General features: G+C 31.5%; 1 protein-coding gene across 6 annotated transcripts; it reads right to left on the bottom strand.

The window, feature by feature from the left end:
• Positions 1 to 876: 876 nt before the first annotated feature.
• Pvr (PDGF- and VEGF-receptor related) lies at positions 877 to 25,901 on the bottom strand. Of its 6 annotated transcripts, XM_085201025.1 has the most exons (24): positions 25,376 to 25,901; positions 19,577 to 19,924; positions 19,374 to 19,486; positions 18,849 to 19,005; positions 17,074 to 17,225; positions 15,983 to 16,148; positions 15,524 to 15,638; positions 15,252 to 15,430; positions 14,715 to 14,860; positions 14,363 to 14,636; positions 13,954 to 14,097; positions 13,622 to 13,749; positions 12,936 to 13,113; positions 12,473 to 12,733; positions 11,363 to 11,587; positions 8,294 to 8,450; positions 7,193 to 7,284; positions 6,194 to 6,345; positions 5,607 to 5,729; positions 4,853 to 5,022; positions 4,268 to 4,412; positions 3,475 to 3,652; positions 2,574 to 2,616; positions 2,226 to 2,366 (listed from the first exon to the last, which is right to left on the bottom strand). In XM_085201025.1, exons 1-23 carry the CDS (start codon positions 25,536 to 25,538, stop codon positions 2,591 to 2,593), a joined length of 3,792 nt encoding a protein of 1,263 aa, XP_085057151.1. In that variant the 5' UTR covers positions 25,539 to 25,901; the 3' UTR covers positions 2,226 to 2,366; positions 2,574 to 2,590. The 6 variants fall into 6 exon arrangements, with proteins under 6 accessions (XP_085057146.1, XP_085057149.1, XP_085057150.1 ...); XM_085201020.1 differs by lacking the exon at positions 2,574 to 2,616 and having other exon boundaries at positions 877 to 2,366; XM_085201023.1 differs by lacking the exons at positions 2,574 to 2,616; positions 18,849 to 19,005 and adding an exon at positions 18,433 to 18,568 and having other exon boundaries at positions 877 to 2,366.
• Positions 25,902 to 26,284: the final 383 nt, after the last annotated feature.

Genomic DNA, 26,284 nt, shown 5'->3' with positions numbered 1-26,284 from the left:
TCTCAACTTTTATTACATAGATACAGCTCTGCTATTAAAAAGTTTTAAAAATGCTTAGTCGTGCAGAGTGAACGACTTTTATTATAATTTTTCATCTTCAGCTCCACTTTGTTCCCTTTGCCCACCCCCCTGGGGTATGAAAACACTCCGTGCCTCTCCAAATTTTCTTGGTACCAGAGCAAAGAAATGAAAATATTAATTAATAATAATTCATTAATTAAACTACGAGTATTTTAACGAAGATCTATCATTACATTATTTTGGTATAATATACGATAATATTATACCAAAATAATGTAATGATAGATGATTATTTATAATATTTGTTTCAGGGCGCTGAAGTGATCGAAAGTGTTGTTCTCGCAGTGGTGCGCGGCATTTTCAGTTGACATCTAATTTCATGTCACCGTTAAGTCGTTGGGGTCGAGCTGGCACACTTTTACCGTTAGAATGTAAAATATTATTTCGTAATAATACTTTTATTATTAATACAAAAGTAAATAAATATATACGTAACTCAAATAATACTGATTCGATTGCTCTGTATAATACATTCAACTTATTCGGCTCTAGTACAAATAGTTAGTCTGACCTAGATATAATTAAGAAATCTCCTTTTTATAAATATTTTGTGTACCGAATTAATACAAATTGTTTTTCTTATTTATATATAAAAATATGACATTTTATTTATGAATAGTAGCATAAAAATAAATATGGAAATTTGTAAATTATCATGATTTTTATATAGCATAATATGCAGACCGTATGTCTCTTATTGCTCTGCTTTCTACAAAAACAAATAAAAAAAAGTTAAAAGATGAACAGATAAAAAAAATAATAAGCAAAAAAGGTAATAAATAAAACAATTACTAATTTCATAATATCTCTTTTATTTAAATCCCATAACTATATAATGTGATCTACAATCTCTTAAAAATATTAAAAATATTTGAAACATTTATTTGAATACATATGACACAGAATGTTTGAATGGATCACAAAACGCGAAAAATCGCGTAACAAATATAGTTGACAACTTTTTTTTGAATATAGAGATATTAAAATACAATGCTTATATTCTTTAATACAATTAATTTTAATAATTCATGGTAACATACATATATAAATGTATATATACAATTCAAAACGTTCTATATATTTATTATATAAAAAAACTTAAAAAAACTTGAATGTCAAGTTAAATAAAACTTTTCTATATATATTATATCTGGCAATTTATTTTAAAGTTATCTAAAATACATTCACTGACTTCTGCTATTAATAATACGAATACGAATCTATATATTTATTTTATTTACAAAATGACAATAATGGTGGGTTTAAAAGAAAATACTGGCACTAAATTTACTTAAATAAATTAATCAACACACTACTAGGTATAATATATAATATGAACTACGAGTACAACATTCGAATCCAGCCTACATCAATCTATAACAAAATATCACATAATTGGTGGAATTTCACCAATTCACTTCAACTTCAAGTTCATAATAACAATAAAAGATTTCATTAGAACAATCGAAATGAAAATTAAGAGATAACGTAAAAGTAAGAGTAAGAGATTGAGAAATGAAAAGCAACGTAACGTTTACTGAGATTTCTAATGTACTAAACTATATAATTAACCAATAATAAGAAGAGATCAGACTACCTAATGAAGTACATACATATGAATGCATTAACAACGATTTTAGTTACTTTTGACATTTTACAATCAATTATTTTATTTTTAACAACGACAAAATCGGCAAGAGTCGTTGTCCAAATGGAAAATTAAAAAACAATCATTGTTATGAATATATACAAAATGTTAAAAGTTAAATATAATTATATATAGTTATAACATATACAACTTCACGAACAATAAGTTTACATAGAAGCGAAGATAGATAGATAGTGTAAGTAAAGATGAATAGAGGTTATTGTGCGAGAAATAATCTATTTGACTAGTCCATTAGGTACATTGATGTTCATGTAATTATTGGAAATATTCTGAGGTTTCTTCATATCACCATCGAAAGTAATATAAGTGGGATTGGAAACGGCGCTGTTCTGATTATTTTGCTTATTCTTATAGTTGTATTGATTTTCGAAGACTTCGTCGTTCTCGCTGATCCTTTGACACATGTTCAAATATGGTGAGTGGTTGCCGTCGTGGTCCGACTCAGAACCACTCCTCGGTATATTGTTCAGAGTCAACATCGGCGTCAGCTCTGAGCCTTGACTAGTTTCGACACCCGAGTTTAGCTTTCGTGCGTCATAATCGAATTTAGTACTTTGTAATCTTGGACTAAATATAGATTGGCTAGCTGGACTCATTTGTAAATAGCCCTCGTCGTCTAAAAAGAAATAGTTATGTTTCAAAGATGTCAAGGAAGTATAGATAGAAAGACATGCAACATTTCCCTTAAACTACATACAACATCAATACATTTAATACAATATTTAATAAGTATAAATGTAAATTAATAATATTGATATTTTATTAACAGTGTTTCGGTTAGTGACAGCAAACATTCCCTTTTGTATTACATATCTTTTATTACCGTACAGAGTCTGTCGATCAGAACGGCGTATTTTGTGTTGTGGCTGACAAAAGGAAAATACGTAATATGATAAAATACCTCTCAATACAATATGTGATATCAATGTATGAGGCCTATGAATGTTATTAGAGATAGATTTGAAGGAGCTTTCCTTGTGTGTAGTTTCCTACATTAATACGTACCTACTAAAGTATATTTTCAAATGTTCAGTAGAAACTATGTAGTTTTAAAAAACTTCAAAAATATATATAAATTTGTTTAATTACAATAACACGCAGTTGTCATTTGTCACTCATCAAAAAATAGCATCAGCAACAAAATATATAACAAATCTATAATTATAATAAAACTTATCGCTGTCTTTTTGTGGAAGATATACGAAGAAATCTATTTTTGAGGACATTTATTACGAATTAACGAGAATAGAACCCAAAACAATGATTTTTAGTCCAATCTTTTTGTCTGTGCGTTTGTTCAACATTATAAGATTTTGATCCGATAAATTTAATAAAAAAAAATATACTGGACAGTCTCTGATCAAAAATTCCTACAATGAAGAATTATTTCAGTTGCATACATTTAGAAAGATACGCTATCTTTAGGTATTTTTACACTTACGAACTTAAAATATTAAATTGTATTTTGTATTTATTATTTGTTAAATATATTTTTTTGCCGATGCTATTTTCATGCCATTGTGACGTTTCATGTCATACCTATTTATATGTATTTGTAAGTTCATTTTTACAATGGCTCATCTATACGTAAAAGATACAGCCTTAATCAATACACTTTTTTTTTAAATATAAATTTGACAGATACATCAATTCTTATATTCAAAATTGTTATATTTTAATGATTTTAATCTTATAAATTAAATTAAGTAAAAAAAAATACATACCATGTTTTAATTGCGCAGGAGTAGGTGGGAAGAAGCTATTAGCTTCGTTGACATAATGGTGAGGGCTTGGCGTCACCATGTTATTATAGTCGGGCGCGCAGACCATAGCTAAATAGTCCTCTTGGCCTTCATTGCGCACGTTTAGGTCCATGTACGCTGAATTTAAATCTACGTAATGCTGGAATTAATGTTTATATTTAATATATGATCACTATGTCTTTTATAATATGTCTTCTATTGTCTTTTCTTGACTCAATCAACGCTCAATGCCCTGAGAACGCAAAGGCGGAAGGTGAGGAACGGAAGTGTCTTAGGTTGAGTTACTTTCTGTGAGGTACAGAGTGGAGCAGAAAAATACTATTTTCTTTTTTTCGTCTTAAGGTTTCTCCATGACCCCGGAATTTTCAAGACATTAAGTGTTCAACGGTGAAACTCAACGCCAAGCGATCAATGCCCCACGAGGAAATAACAATAACTCATTCCCAGGAAAAATATACATATATTGTTAGAAATAATTAGAAATAATGACCATAGAGGTTATATAAGGACGACTCTAATTATTGGCTGGCACTTTTATGGGCTGTCAACGGCGACCGAAAGAAAAGGATCGCTAACGTCACTCTGCCCGATGAATTCTTTACAACCAGATATTGTTATTAGACTGCTAGATAATTCCCTTTGGTTGTTTAATAATTATTTGAAGCCTTGTTTTAATTCATTACCTTTCCCACTTTATTTAATATTTCCAATAGTTTCTTACAATATATATAACATACAAAGAATAAATACTTACATTACGAACGTTGTCCTCTAAGAACGAGCCAAGAATTTCTTGCAATTGACTAAAGTTAGGTCTCGCCGTGGGCTTCTGTTGCCAACAGCGCAGCATCACGTCGTAGAGGCGGTCGTCTGCGTATTGAGGCTTGGGTAAACGATGCCTGTGGAAATAAAATATTTGTAATAAAAAATATTTCAACGTATATTTAACTAGATGCAGCCTACAAATTCGTTTACGTGGACTTTAAGACAATCTACAACATGCCAAGCTTCAACTTTCTAGGTCCATTTGTTTCGTCTGTGTCTGTCTTTGTCTGTTAATAACTCAGTAACGGGAGAGCAATATGTATAAATAAATACTGCAATCTGTTGTTTTCAATCACTTAATGAGTAACGGTAACGTGCGGGACTTGAACATGCACTGAAAACCGCCCAGGCGCTCTGACCACTGAGCCATACGTTCTCATCAAACTACGTCGAAATTCTTATACGCTTGTTACAACTTATTTATATTGTTAGCATCTAACATAAATAAGTTAAGTAATAAATAATAATAAGTTAAAAAAAAATATTATAAAAAAATGGAAAACTATAGTTTTACCCATCAGTAAGCCATTGTACGAGACTCGTCGGGCTGACGTTTGGATAAGGAGTCTTTGCGAGAGTGAATAACTCCCATAAAACAATACCAAATGACCATACGTCGGATTGTGTAGAAAATATTCTGTCGGTCATACATTCAATGGCCAACCATTTCACTGGTAGCGGACTCTGTAAATTTGTATATAAGGTTAAAAAATCAGCTAAAAGTAAAGATCTATATAGTTTAATATAGATAGTATCTCTATCGATCCTATAACATTTTAATTTATTTTCACACTGTTACCAGAACGAGGATATGAAATTCATTTCTCCGAAAGGAAACCAAACATCGTGTTCAAAGTAGGATGATGATGGATGATGTGCCTCTGCGTCATAAGCGCGTCACTAATAATTTAATTTTAATAATTAATTTACTTCAATGGTTTCCCCAGACAGGGAATCCAGGTCCCAATGACACTCTAAGGATGATTTTATTTAAATCGTTTTATTTTTATTCTTGTGGTTTGACAATGTTTTCAACAGAATTATACCAATAAAAGCTTAATTGGGTAACACGTTAGCTGACTACGCAATAACTATACGCAAATAATGTAGGTAACTTTGACATAAAGAAAAAAACACATTTATGATTTATAACGACTTTTACAAGTTTTTACTAAAACTTTTCTGTATAATATAATTCTTAATAAATGGTGAAAGTTATTATTTCTAAGTTCTATCAGAGTTTTTTATATATAAAAAATTAAACTCACATTTTCTTGTTTTTGGTACTCGTCGTTTTTATAAATACTTCTCGCTAGACCAAAGTCGCATATTTTGACAACGTTATCCTCTGCTAGTAACACATTTCTTGCAGCCAGATCTCCGTGTAATACCTGAAAGAATAACAGTTACATATATATTATAAAAGATTCTACATTATATGCTCAATGGTTGTGGGTTTTCAACCCAACGCGGTTTTCCTTGTTACCAGAGCGAAGAAATGAAAATATTAAATATTTTATTTTCTAGAGTGGGAATCAAACCCATAACTAAATTAAATTAATTTCATTATATTATATCAATACTATCACTATTAAACTTATATTTCAACAGTCCCTACGTTGAAGTGGACATGTCAAACTCTTTGTTTGTGGGAGAGTGGAATAAAAGTAAAAATAAATAAATAAATAAAATAAATAAATAATATATACTACATACTTATATTAATAATTTTATTTATTTTTTTAAAGTGCAAGATGATCTCTTATTCCAATCCCTCTTAAACCTTCTCTTTTGACATGTACGTACATAGGGTACGTCGATTTGTGTATTGTAATCTCTAGACTTTCTATTTTACCTTTTTATTCGCGAGATATTCCATTCCCCTCGCGATTTGGAACGCCCACGCTAAAAGATCTCTCGAAGTCAAAGGTCTTGGATTGCGGCCGTCGATGTAGTCAGTTTCGTAATTTGATCGCCATTCCGGTTGGATGTATCCAGTTTCTGATACTAGAAAAATTAAAATTGAAAATATTAAAGTTTGAAAATACATTGTTTTTCTTTTACACAAAGGATTGACTTGGTGAAAGGATTGACTTGGAGAAAGGTACATAGAACAACAGGTTCAAGTCCCGCTACATTTAAATATTTATAGACACATTTTGTAAAAATATTGTTTTTTCCGCTTTTTATCTCGATAAAATAAATTTAATCAGTACTACGTAATTAACTTTATTTACAGTATTTATATAAGATTCCTAATATATATGTATAATATCGGGGATAGGGAAAAACACTTCTTAGTACATTTTATATTTATTTCCGTTTCCATTATTTATTAAGTGTACCTAAGTGATTACCTCCAGCAAATTCCACTTGCTCCTTAGCTTTAGCATGTAAAAAAAACATTCAATATATATTTAATATTTTTACAGAAGTACGTCATTATTATTTAAAAACGTATAATATTATATAGCTCTTTGTTAATTAAAAAGTATATTATATTATATAGTATGTAATATTATTTTTCGGTTCACGCTGTTTCCCGCAAATAGCAGGGTAGGCAAAAGGAACCTGGGAACCTAATGCTAAGACATTGCTTTTCTCATTAAAACACTTCGGTATCCCACTTCCCGCTGATTTATCGAGGTGTTGCGTGTTGAGTGGTGTAACTCAACTATCATATGTAATATTTAATTCTCCTGAGTGGAAATCGAACCCACAATCGTCGCGTTTCTCGTCGCGTAGTCGCACGCCGTGCCCCTGTGCCATGAGGATCTCAATATAATTTCCATTAATTATTTCCTCGATTATTTCCATTTATTATTTTTTTATTTTTTTCATTCTTTATTTTTACCTTTTCTCGCAGATCTGTTTGTGTTTGCAGTATTCACAAATGTGTGGTCAGTGTCTTGCGTATGATTGGAGCCAAAGTAGTCAGAATGCATGCTGAAAAATATAAAAAAAAATGAGTATAATAATAATACACACGTTTGCTGATTTGAAATCAAGAAAAACATTTTTTGGTTTATTCTCAATAAATAGTATTTTAAAAGCTCAGTCACTATGTAATTATTAATATAGAAATAAGTAATATTAGGTAAAATTATATTATTATACTATTCTATTATTTTTATTTATTAACCTGCTATCATCTTATTAAGCAAATTAAGACGAGACCAAAAGTTTTTAAAATACTACGAATATCTATACATATATTATCAGATGGTTTTTAAAATTTTGAAAGTTGATTGGTATTGTCTCTCTACTGTATAAAATAAAAATCAATTTTGTTTTTTTTTACAACAGATTTGGCACAGCTTACACTCTAAGCCAACGATATGGCATTTAAAGAATAAAAACAAATAGTATTTATAACTTCAGCATATTTATATCAGAGTATCAAATAAATTGTGGTAGTCATCACGAATTATGATAGCTTTGTATATAGATAGATAGATAGATATATAATATATGTGTAACGCAAGCTTGCATCGCATCATAGACAGATTTAGAACAAACAATAACACGCTTAAACAAAACAGCGACAGGTGTTTCAGCTCTCGCAACACGCTTCGTAATTGTGAGAATTGATGAGTTAAACAAAATTTAGATACCAAATATGATATTTAGTGATGGTGGAAGATTCTATATTTTGCAACTAAGATTGTAAATTGTTGGTACGATAAATGTATATACTTTAAAACGTTGAAAAATTACATTTAAAATATATTTATAAAAATATATATTTTTGTTTAACAAAGAGATATTTTAATCTCACATATATAATGATCACACTCTAACAAAAAATATTAAAATAATAAATTAAAATAATTAAAATAAGTCGGGATTTATGAATCCCCCGATGTTTAATATTAAAATGTAATAGTTATGATAATATATGATTAAGAATATGACTAATATTAACTTAATATTGCACAAACACTGAGAAGCTTACCCGGTACTGCCGGTAGTGCTTTCAAAAGCTCTGTTGACTCTACCGAGATTCTTCTCTTTATTATCTGTGAGCTGATCAATGAACACTTCTCTATGTTTTTGCATGTAATTGTGTATGTTGCCAAACTTACAGTATTCTACAATTACCACCAATTCCCCTGAAAAAAATATGAAAAATGCACTAAAATAAAAAACTTTGAAACAAATTTTACGACATGTTTATTATTTATGAAAATAAATCAGTGATGTTTTAGTTGTATTAAACTATTTCAATAATATAATTTATGTGGCATGAATTTGAAGAAGAAGAAGAAGAATTTTATTTATTTAGTGTAGGTAATTATTGCTTTATCATATATATAAGTACTAGTGGGCCCGGACGCGGCTACGCCCGCGAAAATATAAGCCTAAATAACTAAAATAAGTTAAAAAAGAATAATAAGTGGAGATTTATTATTAGAAAAAATATCTGAGTAACCGAAATGAACAAACAAAAGAAGTAAAAGTACCTAAAGTACCGTGCGCGCGTCCTAAACATTTTTCTACAGGGTGAGTCATATTGAACTTTCCGATTTCAATAAGGTGTGTATTAAAAACAAAGCGACATGCAGTAAAAATTATTTTATTGTTTGAAAGCACATAACATGCAGTTTTAATTTAGTTGGTTTTAAAAATGATATCCTGTAAATGTAAAATAAAAAAGCCTTTCCCGGAAGTTGTCCATTACTCGTCGAGTCATATTCAGCGGAATAGCATTGATTTCTTCCGTGATTGCAGCCTTCAGTTCATCGATGGTTCGGGGACGATGCGTGTACACCTTTTCCTTCAGGTAACCCCAGAGAAAGAAATCGCAGGGGGTTAAATCAGGTGATCTCGGCGGCCACCCAACGTCACCTCGCAAAGAAATGAGATGACCGGGAAACATTTGTCGCAGGATTTCCATTGAACGCCTGGATGTATGGGCTGTAGCACCATCTTGTTGGAACCAGATGTTATCGTTGTCATGATTCTGCGTTAATTCCTCCAATTTCGGTTTCAGAAAAGTTTCAAGCATGTCGCAATACCGAGCAGAGGTAACTGTGACGACTTGACCATCTTCTTCAAAAAAATAGGGACCCCACACACCAAACTCTGCAATAGCGCACCACACTGTCACTCGAGGGCTGTGAAGTGGTCGTTCGTGTAGGTTTCGTGGGTTATTCTCAGCCCAGTATCGAAAATTCTGTTTGTTGACAGTTCCGGCGAGGTGAAAATGTGCCTCATCACTGAAGATCAAAACAGCAGTGCGGGGGATCTGCTGAATGTCGCGGCATAAATTTGTTCGTGTGTCTAAGTCTCTAACTGTTAATTCTTGCACTACCTGAATCTTGTATGGGTGAAATTTAAGGTCTCTATGCAGTATTCTGCGGACACGACTGAAAGATAATCCTAGTGAAGCGGCATGTTTCCGAACAGAACGCCGAGGGGATTGTTGAATTGAAGCCCGCACTCTATCCACGTTTTCCGCTGACGTTGACGTCCTAATTCGGCCTTGTGGTCTTGTTTTTAATGCTGATGATGTTGCTCTAAAATTTGATACCCAATTTCTGATTGTTGGTCCAGTGGGAATGGGATCACGTCGACCAATAGCAAAATGTAAACGGAACGCACGCTGTGTTGTGATCACGGAGCCGCCATTTTTAATAAACTCTTCAACTACGAACGCACGATGTTGTCCCGACCAAGCCATTGCTCACACTAAAACTGCATGTCATGGCGCGTCTAATGACACCATCCCCACCCTTCTACTCCTTCCCTTCTTCGTGCAACGTCCTTCCAAAACCGGAAAGTTCAATATGACTCACCCTGTATATTAAATAATTATTAATTTTTGCGAACAATATTAAATACAATCCCAAATGATTTAAATTACGATATTTTAAGTGTCTAACATCGGTATGGATAACCAAACTGAGATAAATAATTATAAGCAGCAAATAATTACATAAAAAATAATAGTAATTCGAAAATATATAAAAATTTATTTATTTTATTTCAAAGTCATCTGCCCGTTCGCGTCGGTCATACTATACCACTCGTAGGCTAGGTCATTTGGAATCAGTGACATCTTAATTATTTATTAGAATGTTATACAGTAAACTATAATTTCAATCTAGTTGAAATGCTAAAAGTGACCATTATATTTATTTTCATAAGGATGAATATCAAATTATAGAAATCATCTAATTTTTGTTAATGTATACAAATCTATATCAGCGCGCGCCATGTATGCATTAAGCAAACTCACTTTGGGTGACGTTTTCTTAAAACAACAAACTTTGCAAGCCGTTGCTTAGCAACGCGTAACGACGATTGTTATTAACATGGCGGAATAAATTCCTTGTCAAATTAATTATTTTAATATATTGGTATATATCGAAAATATTACAAATATGAGAAAAAAAAAGTATCCTATGTTCATCCCGGGACCCTCAAGTATCTCTATATGAGTATTTTATCACAATTTAATTAGCGGTTTGGCCCTGATTGCATAAAGGACAGACAGACAGACAGACAGACAGACAGAGTTACTTTCGAATTTATAATATAGGTATGGATATAAATCTTTATCATTTTATATATAACTTTTTCATATATGATAGGACATGAACAGTGACTTTATATGTACAAATATTAAAGAACAATGATATCATCGTCAACCTCAAAACAACCGTGTCTATCATCATCATTAATTTAAATTATTGTGTTTGCCTGTCTGTAACAATAAAGGTTGATTTATTGTTTTCGATACAAAGCTTTGAATCAATTTTAAATTTACCATATAATTCGATGGTTTCTAGGTAAATTATCGAAAGTGAAAAATCGCAAATGTTTCTTATTGCTCTTTTGAACTACTAAAAAATGTAGTTTTATTGAGATTTTTTCTTTCAATTTATGCGTTTTTTTAATCTATTATGTAATCGATAGTAGAATTAAAGAGGAAAAAAAAGAGGACAATAAAATTTGCAATTTTTTCACCTTCGATATTTTACCTAGGGACTCTCTCAATTATACGGTAAACAAAACTTACGTTTAGCGACATTCTTCGTACATGCTCCCAATAAGTTGACGATGTTGACATGTTTTCCAAGATGCACCATTATCTTCAACTCTGAAGCCAAAGCCTTTATGTACAGATTGTCAGCGGTCTTCTTAACCATTTTGACAGCTACTGGAGTTGTTTCTTCAGCATTTACTATTCCACGGGCGTCTGCTTTGTATACCACGCCGAATGCACCCGCACCTAACTGCTTACCTAAAAATTATATTTAATTTTCAAATCGTTCTTTTAGTAAGTTTTTTGTTTTTATAAAATAAAATTAATTTTATTCGGAAATCAAGATAATACTTGAATGAGAGACTATCTCAATCTCCTTACAGAAGTACTAACAACAACGAATAGTTAAATTAGCTAGAGTGCGTGAAAAGCGTGTTCCGAAAAGTGCGGGTTGAAATTCTGTTATTTTTTAAATAAACTGCCTCAGACGAATTATATGCAAGGTTTTGTTAATTAAAATATTTGTGATAGTAAGATTTTTTTTTCTATTACTGCCTTCACAACATCCACTTCTCATTACATTATCGTATGATTAAATGAACTCTATTTTGAACTAAACTATGGACAGTGTAAACAAAAACCCATTTTATCTCACTATCTATTTTCGCACTTGCTGAAAGAATATCTTTGTAGCACAAACATTAACATTAAGACTAGGCCAGTAAAGTGTGCTTGCTATTAATATTGAGCAGAACAAAATTGTAAATTTTTCATCGAATCCACATACATTTGGAGAAACATACAATTTTGTTAGAAGAAAAATATCTGTAGGTTTTAGACTACACAAATAAAGGAACCAGAGGGTCGATACATATTTACTGGATAATTTGTTACTTTGCTAACTAATTATAATAAAATACAATTATTATATGAAAAAAAAGGAGGAATAAAAATATATGAGGTCAATCGTAACTAAAGAACACAAACTGGGACTATAAACGCGAAAGGTCGGATGCCCACTCGGGGAGTTTTAATAGGTAACCTAAGATAGGTGTGTCCTAACACTACGTTTCCTCTGCCTACCCTACTGTGTACGGGATACAGCTTGACATTAAATAATATAGAAAATCATTGTATACTTACCCAATTGTAGTTTATCAGATGGAAATTCGAATCTCTCATCATATGGCAACAGCTCAGCCTGTTCATCAATCCCAAGCTCTGGGTTGATTGATTTTGGCAGACCTTCGTTAAAATACCACAGCCCTGCTGCCAGTAACTCCCTCTTAGACTGTTTTACTTTTCGCATTTTCCATAATAAATAAATAATTAACACGACGAAAAAGAATATTATAATGACTATAACATACAAATAGTATGCTTCGGACTTGTGTGTGCGAGTATCTGAAAATAGTAGCTTGGGTTAGCAAATTCTTATAAACTGTCTTTCACTTTATATCATTAGAATAATTAAGTAGATGAGTTACGCCACTCAACACGTAATATCTCAAGAATTCAGAGGAAAATGGGGAACGGAGTGTCAAAATAGGGAACTAAAAAAAAATTAACTAAAAAAATCTATAGACGAGAACCCTTGGATATTTACCTTTTAATAAAAGATTATAAGTCCTCCGTTCAATTTCTTCTCCACTTTCTACTGCACATTCATAAACACTTCCCACTTCATCGATCAACGTTATTTCAATGGTTGAATTAACAATTGTGTGGTTTCTTACAGTCACGTCAGTAAATGTTTTATTGTTGGGAATAAGTAACTCTCCATTCTAATATAACACAAAAATAATATTCGTTAAATATTAAATTACCTTGACGCCAATCACAGGCGTGGGTTCTACTCCCACTCGAGGAAATGTAATATTTAATGATAAACGGAACGGAACGGAATAAACGGAAGTGTCTTAATGGATATGGAGTGCTTTAACACTAGGTGCCTAGGTTCTTGTACCTTAGGATTTGGTTCCCTCTGCCTACCCTGTTTTATACAGGATACGGAATGAAGCTAAAAACATACTTAGGAGTACTTCAGTGTCCGAAACGTCAGGTTTCCAAAAATGTATAAAACGAAATATACGCGTATTGTCCGGTTAAAGAGTTTTATTTTTTTAGCTTCACACTCTGTCTGGTATATAGGGGAGTAATTAAAGGGAACCTAGTGTTGTTATGACACTTCATTTACCATTATTTTCTCTTCTTGTGCCACCTGGCCACTACGACCTTTAAAATGTTTTAAAATCACGAAAATCAAGCATCTATTAGTCAAATATTTCTTACCTTAAACCATGTTATGTTGGGTGGAGGGACCGCATCCGCTTGACATGACAGCCATTTAGTTTGATAAGGTTTCAATTCTACGTCCACTTTTAGTGTTGCAGGTATCGTTATATTTAGTGGTTGCCTTCCTGTAAACAAATGAATTATAGTAAAACAACGAAGCGATATCTTTTTTCGCAAAACTCTTATAAAATGCTGCGTTAAGTTCCGCCACTCAACGTGTAATGTCTAAAATTCTAACAGTGCACAACGAAATGTCTTGATACTCTACCTACTCTGCTTTGCAGGATTAATGTTGAAAGTAGAAATAATTAGATAAAAATATTGATTACTTGCAACGTCGAAATAGACAGTTTCATTTATGATGCTATTGTCGGCCTTTTCACCAGAACACTCATAGTTGCCCGCATCGTCCAAACCTATCTTCGGTATTTGTAGACGAGCTATTATCGAATATGGTGTTACGGTAACATTAGCTGAAAATACATTAAATAATATAAACTTATAGTATAGATACTATAACTAAAGTTTTTTTTTATAAAATTTTAAAGAAAAATAATAATATACAATAAACACAATTTTTTTCCTTCTGAGTAATAATCTCGAGGTTTAACCAGATTAAGTTAATATAATTGCATTAACAAACCCAAGTAATAACCTTCAAATCAACAATGCGTTAAAGATATTACATATAAACTTTAATTAACAATACGGACAATACACTATTTATTATTTACTTACTATTTAACTCAGAGCCGTTCCTATACCATTTGATATCAGTGAAGTAGTACAGAGATGCGTAGCAGTCAACAGTAACAGGTTGTCCCTCCGAAAACCACATGTCGTCAGCATCTTTAACCCCAAAACAACCAGGAACTTCACAAACTAAAAATTTTCTAGTTTCGCTTGTCGTGTCCATTTTATTCTGGGCTTCACAAGTAATATTCCCCGAAGTAAAAACATTTATATCTATGTATGACGATACTTTTATTAATGATTCCTCTATATTATCGCCCTGCAAAGCAAAAATGGAAACAAATAATAAAATATGCCCAGAAATAACATGTTAACTTAATTATTATTTTCAACTTACTTGTAGAGTTTTAAGATCTCTTCCGTCGTCGAAGTACCATTGTATTTTAGGCAAAGGATACCCAACGGCGGTACATTTTAAGCTTGCTCTGGTATTTAACAAAAAATTTCTCTCGTCATGCGCACCAAAATCGATTATTGGTTTTGCTAAAATAGAAATATTCGAATACAAATCAAAGCACTACTCTAAAATAAAAAAAAATCTAAGTTGTAAACGGGTGTGAGTGTAACGCGACGGTTGTGGGTTCGATTCCCACTCGAGGAAGCGAAATATTTATTTACTTTTATATTTTCACTTGTTCGCTCTGGTGTCGAGGCCTCGATGCCAACAGAATTCGGCAGAAAGTGGGGAACGGAGTATCTTAACACTAGGTTTCCTCTGCCTACTCCGCTGTGTGCGGGATACAGCATGAAGTTGATTTTTTTTGATTTGATCAAGAATTACTGATGAGACATTTCTTCACGCCCAGTCTGGTTGACCAACTAACGGAATAGAAAAACAGAGAAAAAGGCGGAATAAGAAAGGCGGAATAATTACCTTTTTTTCTCAAATCATACGTCTCATTTTTAATATCGTATTTATTGTTTGTGACCAACGTGTAGTTTGCGGTGTCATACACATTCACGTCTCTTATCAACAATGATATAGTATCACCCTCTTGATTTATTTCATATTTTGTATTATTATTTTTAGACAAATTTATATCATTTTTGTAACTGAAAAATAAAATTATTATTACCAAAAATGTTTATTTGTTATTAGTAAAACTTACTTAATTATTTTAAGCCATTAACTACTAAGAAACTTACATTTTATAGCTGACTGGAGGATACGAAATAACATCGAATATTAATTTAGCTTTTTTTTGATTTGTCTCAATAATGTCATTCGTTCTTTTCCCCAATTTTATAAATCCTGTTTCTCCTAAAATAGGCATAACACTTTGTATATAAAACAAAAATGATGAACTAGAAATACGTATATAAGTACTAAAAGGTAAAAGTCGTAAAATTGTGATATAATATTAATTAATCGCGTATATTTAGTATTACACATTTTTGGAAACCCCACATTTCGAACACTTTACAGTACTCTTTACTTTGAAGTGTGTAAATCGTAAAAATCAAAGATTTTATTATATTCCATCGTATTAACTTCTTAAACGACAAAAATTCTTTACTTTATTTTTAGCAAAGCATTGGTTTACTAACGTTATTAAATAAAATACGTTAATTAATTTAATATTTTAAAGTTCATACATTATTTACCTTTATATACTTTTGTAACGGAGGCTGGACAATTAAGGTTGGATATTGACTTAGATATACACGTATATTTTCCTGCATCTTCTTCTGTCGCGTTGACAATAGTTATATTGTGAAACAGAATACCTCCAGTTGTTTTGTTTTCGTTGGTATCGTGAATGATGTGACCCTAAAGAGGATTTCAAAATGAGTAAAAATATACTTGGAGACAGGTATTTCCATATCCTTGCTTAACGCTTTACGCCCAATATTAATAATGTATCTCCTATCTCCAGTTAACGTCTATCTACTGTCCGACATATCTATCCAATCACTGACCTGCATGCCTACCTCCATCTCTGTCTATTTCAATCTATGGTAGCAATTTTTGGATTAGGATTGGTTATTAACATTGGGCGTTAGTAGACAAAGCGCGACGTTGACGTCCATCAATCAAACGTGATGTCTTGAAAATTGAACTAAAAGTGAGGAACGGAAAATCTTAACACCAGGTTCCCTCTGCCTATCCTGCCATATGTGGAATACTGCGAGCAGCTAATAAATATTTATTAAATGTATTTGATTAAATATTTATTATATTGTATTTTTTTACTTTTTATATCAACGCATCTCCCTGATTTAGCGGGCTAGATAGAACTTAGACTCAGTGTTGTCTCTCCAACTGTCCGCCTATTGCAGATATTAGGGGCGGTGCATCAAAATCTAACACCACGCTTTGTACATCATTCTTTGTGTAACTAACACAATTCCGTTGGCATGACGCCAATAAATAATATGATTTTTGAAATGATTTTTTAAATATAATATTTTCATATATTATTTTTGCAATATGATATCATCTTCTTCTTCTTCAGTTTCACGCTTTATTCCGCAACAACTTTATAGAAGTAGAATTAGGACTCCTTTCTTCTTTTTCCACCAGAATAACTTTGCGTCTTAAATGGCAAGAATCAGATCAGAATTCAAATATTTCATTCCCCAAAGTGAAGATTGAACCCACTCCCACCGCGCTTGCAGCCAGACTCTATTCCACTGTTGCTTGATGGCCTCTTATAATTATATAAAATATACATACACATATTATACAAAAATACCTGTTTTTCCAATCGTGATGTGTTCCAAAACAAGCTGACTGGTGAATTAGGTTGATATGTAACAGTACAGTTTAACGAGAACGTTTCACCTTTGAGAAAGAAACTCGAATCTATCTTGGTAATTTTCGGTATTGGAGGTTTGTCCTGTCTATCTAAAAATAAATTATTATTAGATTTTTGTTCGAAATTTAATAGTAAATTGTAAAATCTGAAATCTAGATTAATACGTCTACTCGAATAAATAAATATAGAGGTACATTCTAACACAGTAATTAAATATGATAAGCGCCATTAAATGCTGCAATCTTTTATTAGCTATTAAATACAATTAGGTAATTCGACAAATACTAATAAAACTTATAGCAAATCAAGCTAAAGTAACAAAAGTAACACGAAAAACGAACTAGAGAAGAAAAAGTGACCTAATCCATTATGAAAACAAAAAATATTTAATTCTTTTTACGCTTGCAATTAAACAAGTGGGTATTTTTTTAGCTATCTTCCTTTAAAGTCAATTTAGTCTTATTAAATATGATAAAAATATTATTCTGAATCGAGTCAACATAAAAATAACATATAATAATCATCGTTACTTTCTCATAATTAGTTTGTTGTATGCTATGTATAGTAATTGAAATTTGTTATAGAAAATGGAAATTTCGCGGTAATATATTATTGTAATTTAAATCACAATACATTTTTCCCCATATTGGAGCTCTAAGAGCGTGCAGATCTTCATAAATATTTTGAAAGTAAAATATTACTGTATTATATAAATTAGTTTAAGGTCTTAAGAGACGTATACAGAATTATTATTAATTTCCATCGTTTATTTTTTTCCTTTATTAGGAACAAATGAGTATCAAATGTGATTTAATATGAATTTCTCTTATTCGTCTACAATTTACAGAACTTTAAATATCCTTTATATATATGAATCATTCATTTATAATACCAAACAACAATATTTAATTACAACGGCCTATTTAAAAAAAGCATTACTAATTCATCCTAATTTAATTTACTATTTTTTTCACTCAGTGTATTATAATAAAAAAAATACTCAACTAATATTAAAGAAAATAAAATAAAAACAAATACAGAAAGAAATATAACAGTGACATATATACATATCTACAAAAAAAATAATATAAAAAAAATGTTAAATAATGTTAGTAAATTAGTTCGAATACATATTCAAGTAATGCACAAAGACCAACCAGAGCAACACATAAAGAGGAAGTAGAGTTACAAGCAGCAAGCCGATCCACGAATAGGATTAATCTTTTTTAATATTTAATGAAACCAGTACACCACGCTACGTTATGGTACATCAAGATGGCAATACTATCTACTTACAAGTTATATTTTTTTTCCATTTTATTTTAGTCCCTTGTTGTCCTTTGCATTGGAAAACACGCGAACTACCTTTTCGTGCTAAAAATCCAATCTTTGGAGAATACTTTATATATGATATCGTCTTGTTACTCGGCTGCTATTATCGTAATACCAAATAAATAATGTTTTGTTAGTAAGGAAATAGTTACCTAAGCGATATGTTTTTCAATTTTATATCAGAAAATCGTTTTAGTTATTTAGATTCGTATAAATTCAGCATTATTTCTATAAAATTGAATAACATTTCTAAACTACATTCATTTCAAAACATACTATCATATTATTCCTGAATATTAAAAATTCGTAAGTCGAATAAACATGTTTTGCAACGAATGCAGTAGTACGTTAGGTAAATTCGTACATCATCTATCACCTACGTTTATTTACTATAACGTATTTTGACTCCGACAAATCTCCTCTCACAGAGCTACAAGTCAAAATTTGTATGGTAACATCCAATAGGGCATCGTTATCGATAGTAAATCCAAGTTTTGGGCTAAAAACATATGGTTGATATGCACTGTCTGCAAATTCCTGAATTATAAGAATGTTGTTAAAATTTACTAAAGCGAATGGTAATTTTGTAATTTTTGTAATTTCATGCTTTAGTCTGTTTACGTTGGCGTTCTAAGCATTAGTTTTTCGGAAGCCCTTACAATGAGACAACGTCCATTCGTTATTTCCATGCATAACAGATGCGTGCACTTGTTTATTTTTTATATTTTATCTAATTTTAATAGTAAACGTTGCCCCATTTGATTATTTTAATATTGTACTGCGTCATGCATTCACTCAAGCAATTGTTGCTTATAGTAACTGTCATGTGAATTAAGCAATTAATTTATAAATTCATTAAAAAATTAATGATCGCTCTTTTTAGGTGGCTCGTGTATGATACATACCCCGTACAATGTAACGTTTACGTCAGGCGTTGTAGGTCTACATTCGATTACTATGGACTCATTGTTTTGCGCAATTACGACCTCTCTCATTGGCGCTAGTAAGGTATTTGTGTCTAAAAATTTCATAATTCATTTTAAGAAAAATACTATAAAATGTTTAAAAATATAAATATCTTAATTTCTTAGTATTACGAAAGGCTCACCATCGACATAGATATAAATATACGAAATGTGCTCAGTATTAACAGGCTCTTCCAACATGTTTCTGAATATGTCGCTACTATTTATATTAAAATCGAAACAAGCGTAATAACCGACGGTAAATTGATTAACATTGTATAAATCTAAAGCTATTTCATATTTATACGTGTTATCTGAGCTCGTCACGTTTCTTTGTACTTTATGAAATGGCTCTACCATCTCTTCTGGGATTTCTTGTTGTTCTATATTTATTAATTTGTTTGATCTACAATATAACGTGTAGTTTTGACCTTCTTTCAATGTTATTTCACATTTATTTGGAATAATTACTGGCCCACTAAATTCTACATCTGAAACCAAAAATTAGGATATCGATAATCATAAAAGAAAAGTAATTAAATATTATCAATATTTCAACGTCAATTTCAACAGATTTTGATGCCTTATTATCGAATTTTATTTATTGTATATATTAAATACAATATAATACTAAATAAAACAAATTATTTGATTAGTTTTAATAGCATTGTTGTTCAGTCGTCGTCATTCAATAATGCAGCCGCACCTATAACTGTGCTTGTAAAATAAAAACAAAATGAGCCTTTCATGGAAAAGTTTCCAAAGACAATTTGTCAACGTACGTGTAATGTGGCTCTAACAAGTAGTTAATCATGTGAGGAGTGAGGAGACAAACATTAATATCCTTGACGAGAGCTGGTTTAGTATTACAGTGTGCCAATCGAGGGGGTGAATAAATATGAAGAAGACGACGGACGTATCAAAGGAGACAACCTTATCATACTAATGGTAAATGAAACGTGAGACCTGACGACGGGTATGTACGGCACGGGTATTGAAAACACTATTAATTAGTAGCATTTCAGGGTGTGGCATGGTCAAAGTCAGGAGGGCGTGGTCAACATTCGGAAAATTAATCCTACCAGTACCTTTGAAGCATTAGCCCGTTGATAAGTTGATTGTGTCAAGTAGAAGATATAAGAAATCAATTAAGCGATTAGGTTCCCGTGGTTCATATTGGTTACTTTTAATTAAATTGTGGTTGCAATTTCTACATTTGATATTTCATTTAAATATTCATTGTATTTGTGTATAATATAGCTGCTAAAGAGAACTTATACATTGGTGTCGACCGGATGTGCCCGTTAAGATATCATGCATCCTGTAACTAAAATTATTGTAGAATGAGATACTTCCTGTAGTCACCATTTGAAGTATTCAAAAAATTATGCTCTTATTACATTTAGCTTAATGGCTTAATTTTTATTTTTTTTTATCTAAAAAGTCAATAATGAAATATGTTTAATTAAATATATCACTTTTATATCATTTATTCTCGATTTTCTTTAATTTCACACTATTTCGCAGGATTGACAGATTACCCTATTGTTACCCGATTTAGCAGGATTGACAGAGAAGACCAGTGTCAAGACATTCTCTGCTTTCCGCCTAAATTTAATACTTTTTTTTTTCGCCACTATTTCTATTTCTCATCTGTTGAATAGCGGAAATTAACGTCTTCTCTTTTGTCATTATTAACAGAGATAATTAATTCCTGGGAGCAGGGGTAAGATCCTACAGCCGTCACACCCACAACGTTTGCAGTCAGACGTTGTCCCACCATCACCATCACGCGCATCGATGGAAGAAGAAGAAGACGTATTAACATGAATTTATTAGCTTCACTTATATTTTCTACCAGTCTAGATAACTTCTGTTACCCTAAGTGGGTAACAATAGTTATTATATTAGTTAGTTACGTCCAATGCTTGCTTGGATATTCTTGAAACTAATATAATAATTAAGGACAAAATTAATATCCATATATTCAATCCAATTGACTAGAGCTAAAATTAAAAGGTAAGGTAATTAAGATTAAAAAATCTCTCGTAAAGTCTTAGGATTTTTTAAGGATTTCTTAAAATGTTGATTATAAAATATTAATTCCAGTATAATAAGGTAGAATAAATTAAACACACCCGATGTAAAATTTACTATATCAACTAAAACTCCTACACTAGCATCGTGTTTATTTAACCGACAAATAACGCTAATCAATTTGTCTTCATCGCTAGTGACATTTAATTTACTTCATTTAATACGATAGCTTGTTTGTCGAATAAAAATATCAATAACTTTTACCTCTACTTACTAGGGTAAGGAAGGAAATATTTCTAGTTAAGTATTTGTTAACCAACGAGGAAAATTTTGAAATTACGCATTAAAAAAACAAATTAAATCCGTGCTAAAATACTCTTTGTATTAACCTTGAAACGGTCACCGCTTCGACAATTAAAGCAAAAACAGAGCTAACGTCTCGTACATGAATTTGTTTATTATCAAAATGTAAATTTAGCTGGGAAATTATTATATATAATAAATAGAGTTTAACCATTAGTAATAACTTATCGGGATTGAACACGCGGTTATTTTCAATATTTACGATATATTATAATGCAATAGGAGAGTTTCTTATATTTTTATTTAAATATTTTAAAATCTAAAAAGGATATATTATAATAAACTCCACTCCTAATATTTTTTTTAATTTCTGATAGAAATTTATATTTACCACTTTCTTAATATCGACCTGCCTTTAACGCTAATAAAATAGAATGAAAATATTATTAGTATAAAAAAAATTAAGACTTAGACAATTCAGCAGTTGTGTATCGTTTTATACATAGACTTTACTAAGGATATAATATAAGGGCATTCTTGGGCATTAGAAGTTTTGCTATTTCTTCTACATTCATTTTAATTTTAGAAAAAATATACAAAATAGAAAAAAATATATACTTATTTAAGCACTAGTCACTTAGGTATATTATAAATTATTTCAGAGCGACCAATACAAATAAAAAAATAGTGAAATTTAGAGAAACTTTATAAAACTATTTCATATTTATTTTTTATGGGAAATTCAAAGTACTTGAATTACCCACAATTACGATAAGGTATCGCGATCGTATATATATTCTATATAATGTAGATTCCTTCGAGAATAAATACAAACATAACAACAAACGAGGTCGTATAGGCATTTCAATTATTTAATTATATATAATATTAGATAATGGCTTACAGATGTGCTCAGTGCCGGGGCCGGACTTAAAAACAGATCGATTCTTACAATAATATTTCTGGAAAACAATGACTCAAATGCTGATGAAATTATAGTTTCATGTACGATACCTGATAATTGTTTGATATTTATTTAGGTATGCCATTTTTTTGTATAAAAAATAATTAATAAATGGATCAACAATGCCGATAAAACATATATTTTAAAAAAGAATAAAATATAACCATGTAAAAAACTAAAGTATATTTTTAAATATCAATATGTTTTACCTATAATTTTAAATATTTATAAGTCAATATTAAAAATAACAAATAGGAATTATATGCCACACATTCAATTACAATATAAACGACGTGGATATTGAGTGATTACCATTTGCCGTCGAATGTATGATAATTGATATAGTACTCGTATGTATATTAATATACATTTTTTTATAGCTTTACGCTGTACTTCACCCATAGCAGAGTAGACATAGGAAACTTGGGAACCTAGTTTGACACTAGGTTCCCAGGTTGGGTAGGCTCTGAGACAGTCTGTTCTCATTAAAACACTTCCATTCCCCACTTTTTGCCGAATTCTGGAGACACGTGTTGGGTAGTGGAATTCAACGTCACATTTTACTTTGAAAATGAAAATATTTAATTTCCTCGAATGGGAATGGAACCCACAACCTGTCACGCTTACAGGCCACGCACACGCGTGCCCCTATGCCAGGATGGGCCGTATACATGTATAGTAATTATACTTTACGTCAGAATACTCAACATAATGAACGAGCAAAACCCCATGTATAATATCATCGACATTAAAAGATCAATATTATAGACATTTTGCAAAAATAATAATATTATTATACATTTTATTTATTGTATACTGCTACATTTAAATCTATTCCTAACTATTTTAACGTTTAATTATTTTAGTTTAATGTCAGTCTTTCTTTTGTTATTGTTGACTAACTAAATAACTCACTAACAATACTATCAATAATGAATCACGTATATTTTAACTAAAACATAAGATATCATCTAAAAGACACTTTATGAGTCACAAAAGCGTCGCGCCAAGAAGCCTTTACTGTGAAACTATTAAGAGAAAAATCTGTTTGCTGACTCCGACGCTTACCAGCTCTGAGTCAACTTCATTCAATACATTTATAAATAGTACTATAGATATTGTTATAATTAAAGGTTAAATTTATATTATTAATACGACGGTTGTGGGTTTTTTTGTATTTAATGTTTACTATAGATATTGAGTTCCGCCACTCACGTTCGTTCGTTCACGGAAAGTGGGGAACGGAGTGTCCTAACACTAGGTTCTCTCTGCCTACCTTGCTGTGTGCGGGATACAGTGTAAAGCTGATTTATAGATATTTTGTATTATATTTGCGTAGAGGCCGTCGTGGCGCAGCGGCACAAGGGTGTGGCTGTAACGTGACGGTTGTGGGTTCGATCCCCACTCGAGGAAGTGAAATATTTATTTACGTGTATTACGTGTATTTCCATTTCTTCGCTCTGGTGTCGAGGCAAAGCGCGGCGTTGAATTCTGCCACTCAACACAATGTCAATGAATGTGAATGAATCCGAAATTCGGCGGAAAGTGGGGAAAGGAGTGTCCTAACACTAGGTTCCCTCTACCTACCCTGTTGTGTGCGGAATACAGCGTGAAGCTGATTTTTTTATGTATTATACTTGCTATATAATTGTATGTAAAAAGTAATATATATATAAGTTTGATAGGTACTTATCTATACAATATATATATATTTTTAGATTACATTAACCGATAAACAGAAGATAATATTTTACAATAGTTCAATTGATATCAAATGAAATTTTCTTGAAGACCAGCCAAAAGTAAAAATAGATGTTTTATTTTCCATTGATACGTGCTATCTTAACTGGCTGAGATTTGGAGGGAATCTTTTAACATACGAATATGCGTGAGTTTATTCAGTGCACGGTTTCTATTAGGAAAATTAGTTACTTTATAGTGTTTAAAACATTCATATTTTTTGTTAGCACCATTGTTCACATAGCAACTAGCATATATTACTTACGAAGCTGTCCATATTGTTAGCTTAACCCATTAGAAAAGTTCTGAAAATCGATCACGTCCCAAAAAAAAGTATGTGCCCATATCATACATTGTTAAATAAGTTTTAACTCCAAGCATTATTAATAATAAGTTAAATATAAAGTTGGTTGATACTGCCCAAGGAAAATATTTTAGTTATTTCTGTTTTTATTATTACGGGTTTCGGTAACTATCCGTGCGATGTAAGTATTAGGCGTTTCCAATATGCATGAAATAAAATTCTCAAATACCTAAATAATATTTCTCTAATAATAATGTTATGAATAAAAGCGAAATAAGGAAATTTCCCATTCTATTGTGCATATTGTACTACGCGTCATACGTATGCAATATGTACAACATACATATGTTCCAAAATTCAGCTGTAGTCTCAAGAGAAATTCAAAACTTGTTAATAAGCAAATAATTTATTCATGTCACTTTACTAGTTAAATTCCATATTTTTTATAAGAATATTAATATTCTACATTCACTAGAATAGAGTGCGTGATAGATTATTATTGGTGAATCAGAAAAAGTAAAGAATTGTTTATAAATTACCTAAGTTAGATACAAATTCAGTTAATTCACAAAACTAAATATAATGTTATCAAACCTGTACGTGGATTGCATTGTGTATTTGAGTATGTTGCCATTACATTTGAATTTGGCAATATAAACGCAATCGTGATTGTAATCAACAACCAACTCCAGCTGATGTTCATTTTCGTATTTTTCTCAAAAACAAAATAATAATTGATAATTAAAGCAGCTCCCATACACAGAATCGTAGAAACTCGTATTTCATTGAAAAAATTATATTGACATATATTTTAGCAATCCTCTCATACGACGCACAAAACGGTAACACATCGTTCCAATCAAATCAAAACACTAAAACCTGGAAACACTGAGTCACTATCAGTCCATCCACAAATCCATGAGAGGTCTCGTAAAATGGGTAAACGTTTTATTTTTACATTTTACTACTTATAAGCACTGCGACATATAATTTAAACGACAATTTGAGAGCGAGGTTCCCGAGTAATTGTAGTACAAAAGTTACAAGTGGCGCACGTGACGGACGGGCACGACGCGGGTGACTCGCGACGTCTACTCCAGCGGAATGTACTGGCTGCGATACAGTATACACACGGCCACGAATCACGCAAAGGCCGCGGCGCGCCCGCGTCCTACTATGCGCCACCAGAACAAGATAACACCATATCTCCCCATACAACGAAACGAGATAGAAAATAAACCATACTTATTCAACTAAATCACTACTGCTGGTGCTGACTATACTAAACTCTAGTCACGGTACGACTTTGAATATTTACAATTTTAAGACGCAATTTGCATTTGTATGATTTTGATGTTATGAAGAAACGTAAACTATTATTATAAAAAAAAAGGGTCAAGTGCGAATCCGATCCACCCTCCAAATGTTCAGAATCAATTTCAGGATTGTAGGCAATGAAAAGTACAACTTACAAAAGTTGACAAACTTAAATTTGCATACACC

Source organism: Heliconius melpomene, chromosome 17, assembly GCF_056956725.1.
Source record: "Heliconius melpomene rosina isolate 202511_hmr_F chromosome 17, ASM5695672v1, whole genome shotgun sequence".
Classification (NCBI taxonomy): Eukaryota; Metazoa; Arthropoda; class Insecta; order Lepidoptera; family Nymphalidae; genus Heliconius; species Heliconius melpomene.
This window is presented reverse-complemented; position numbering and strand designations above follow the sequence as displayed.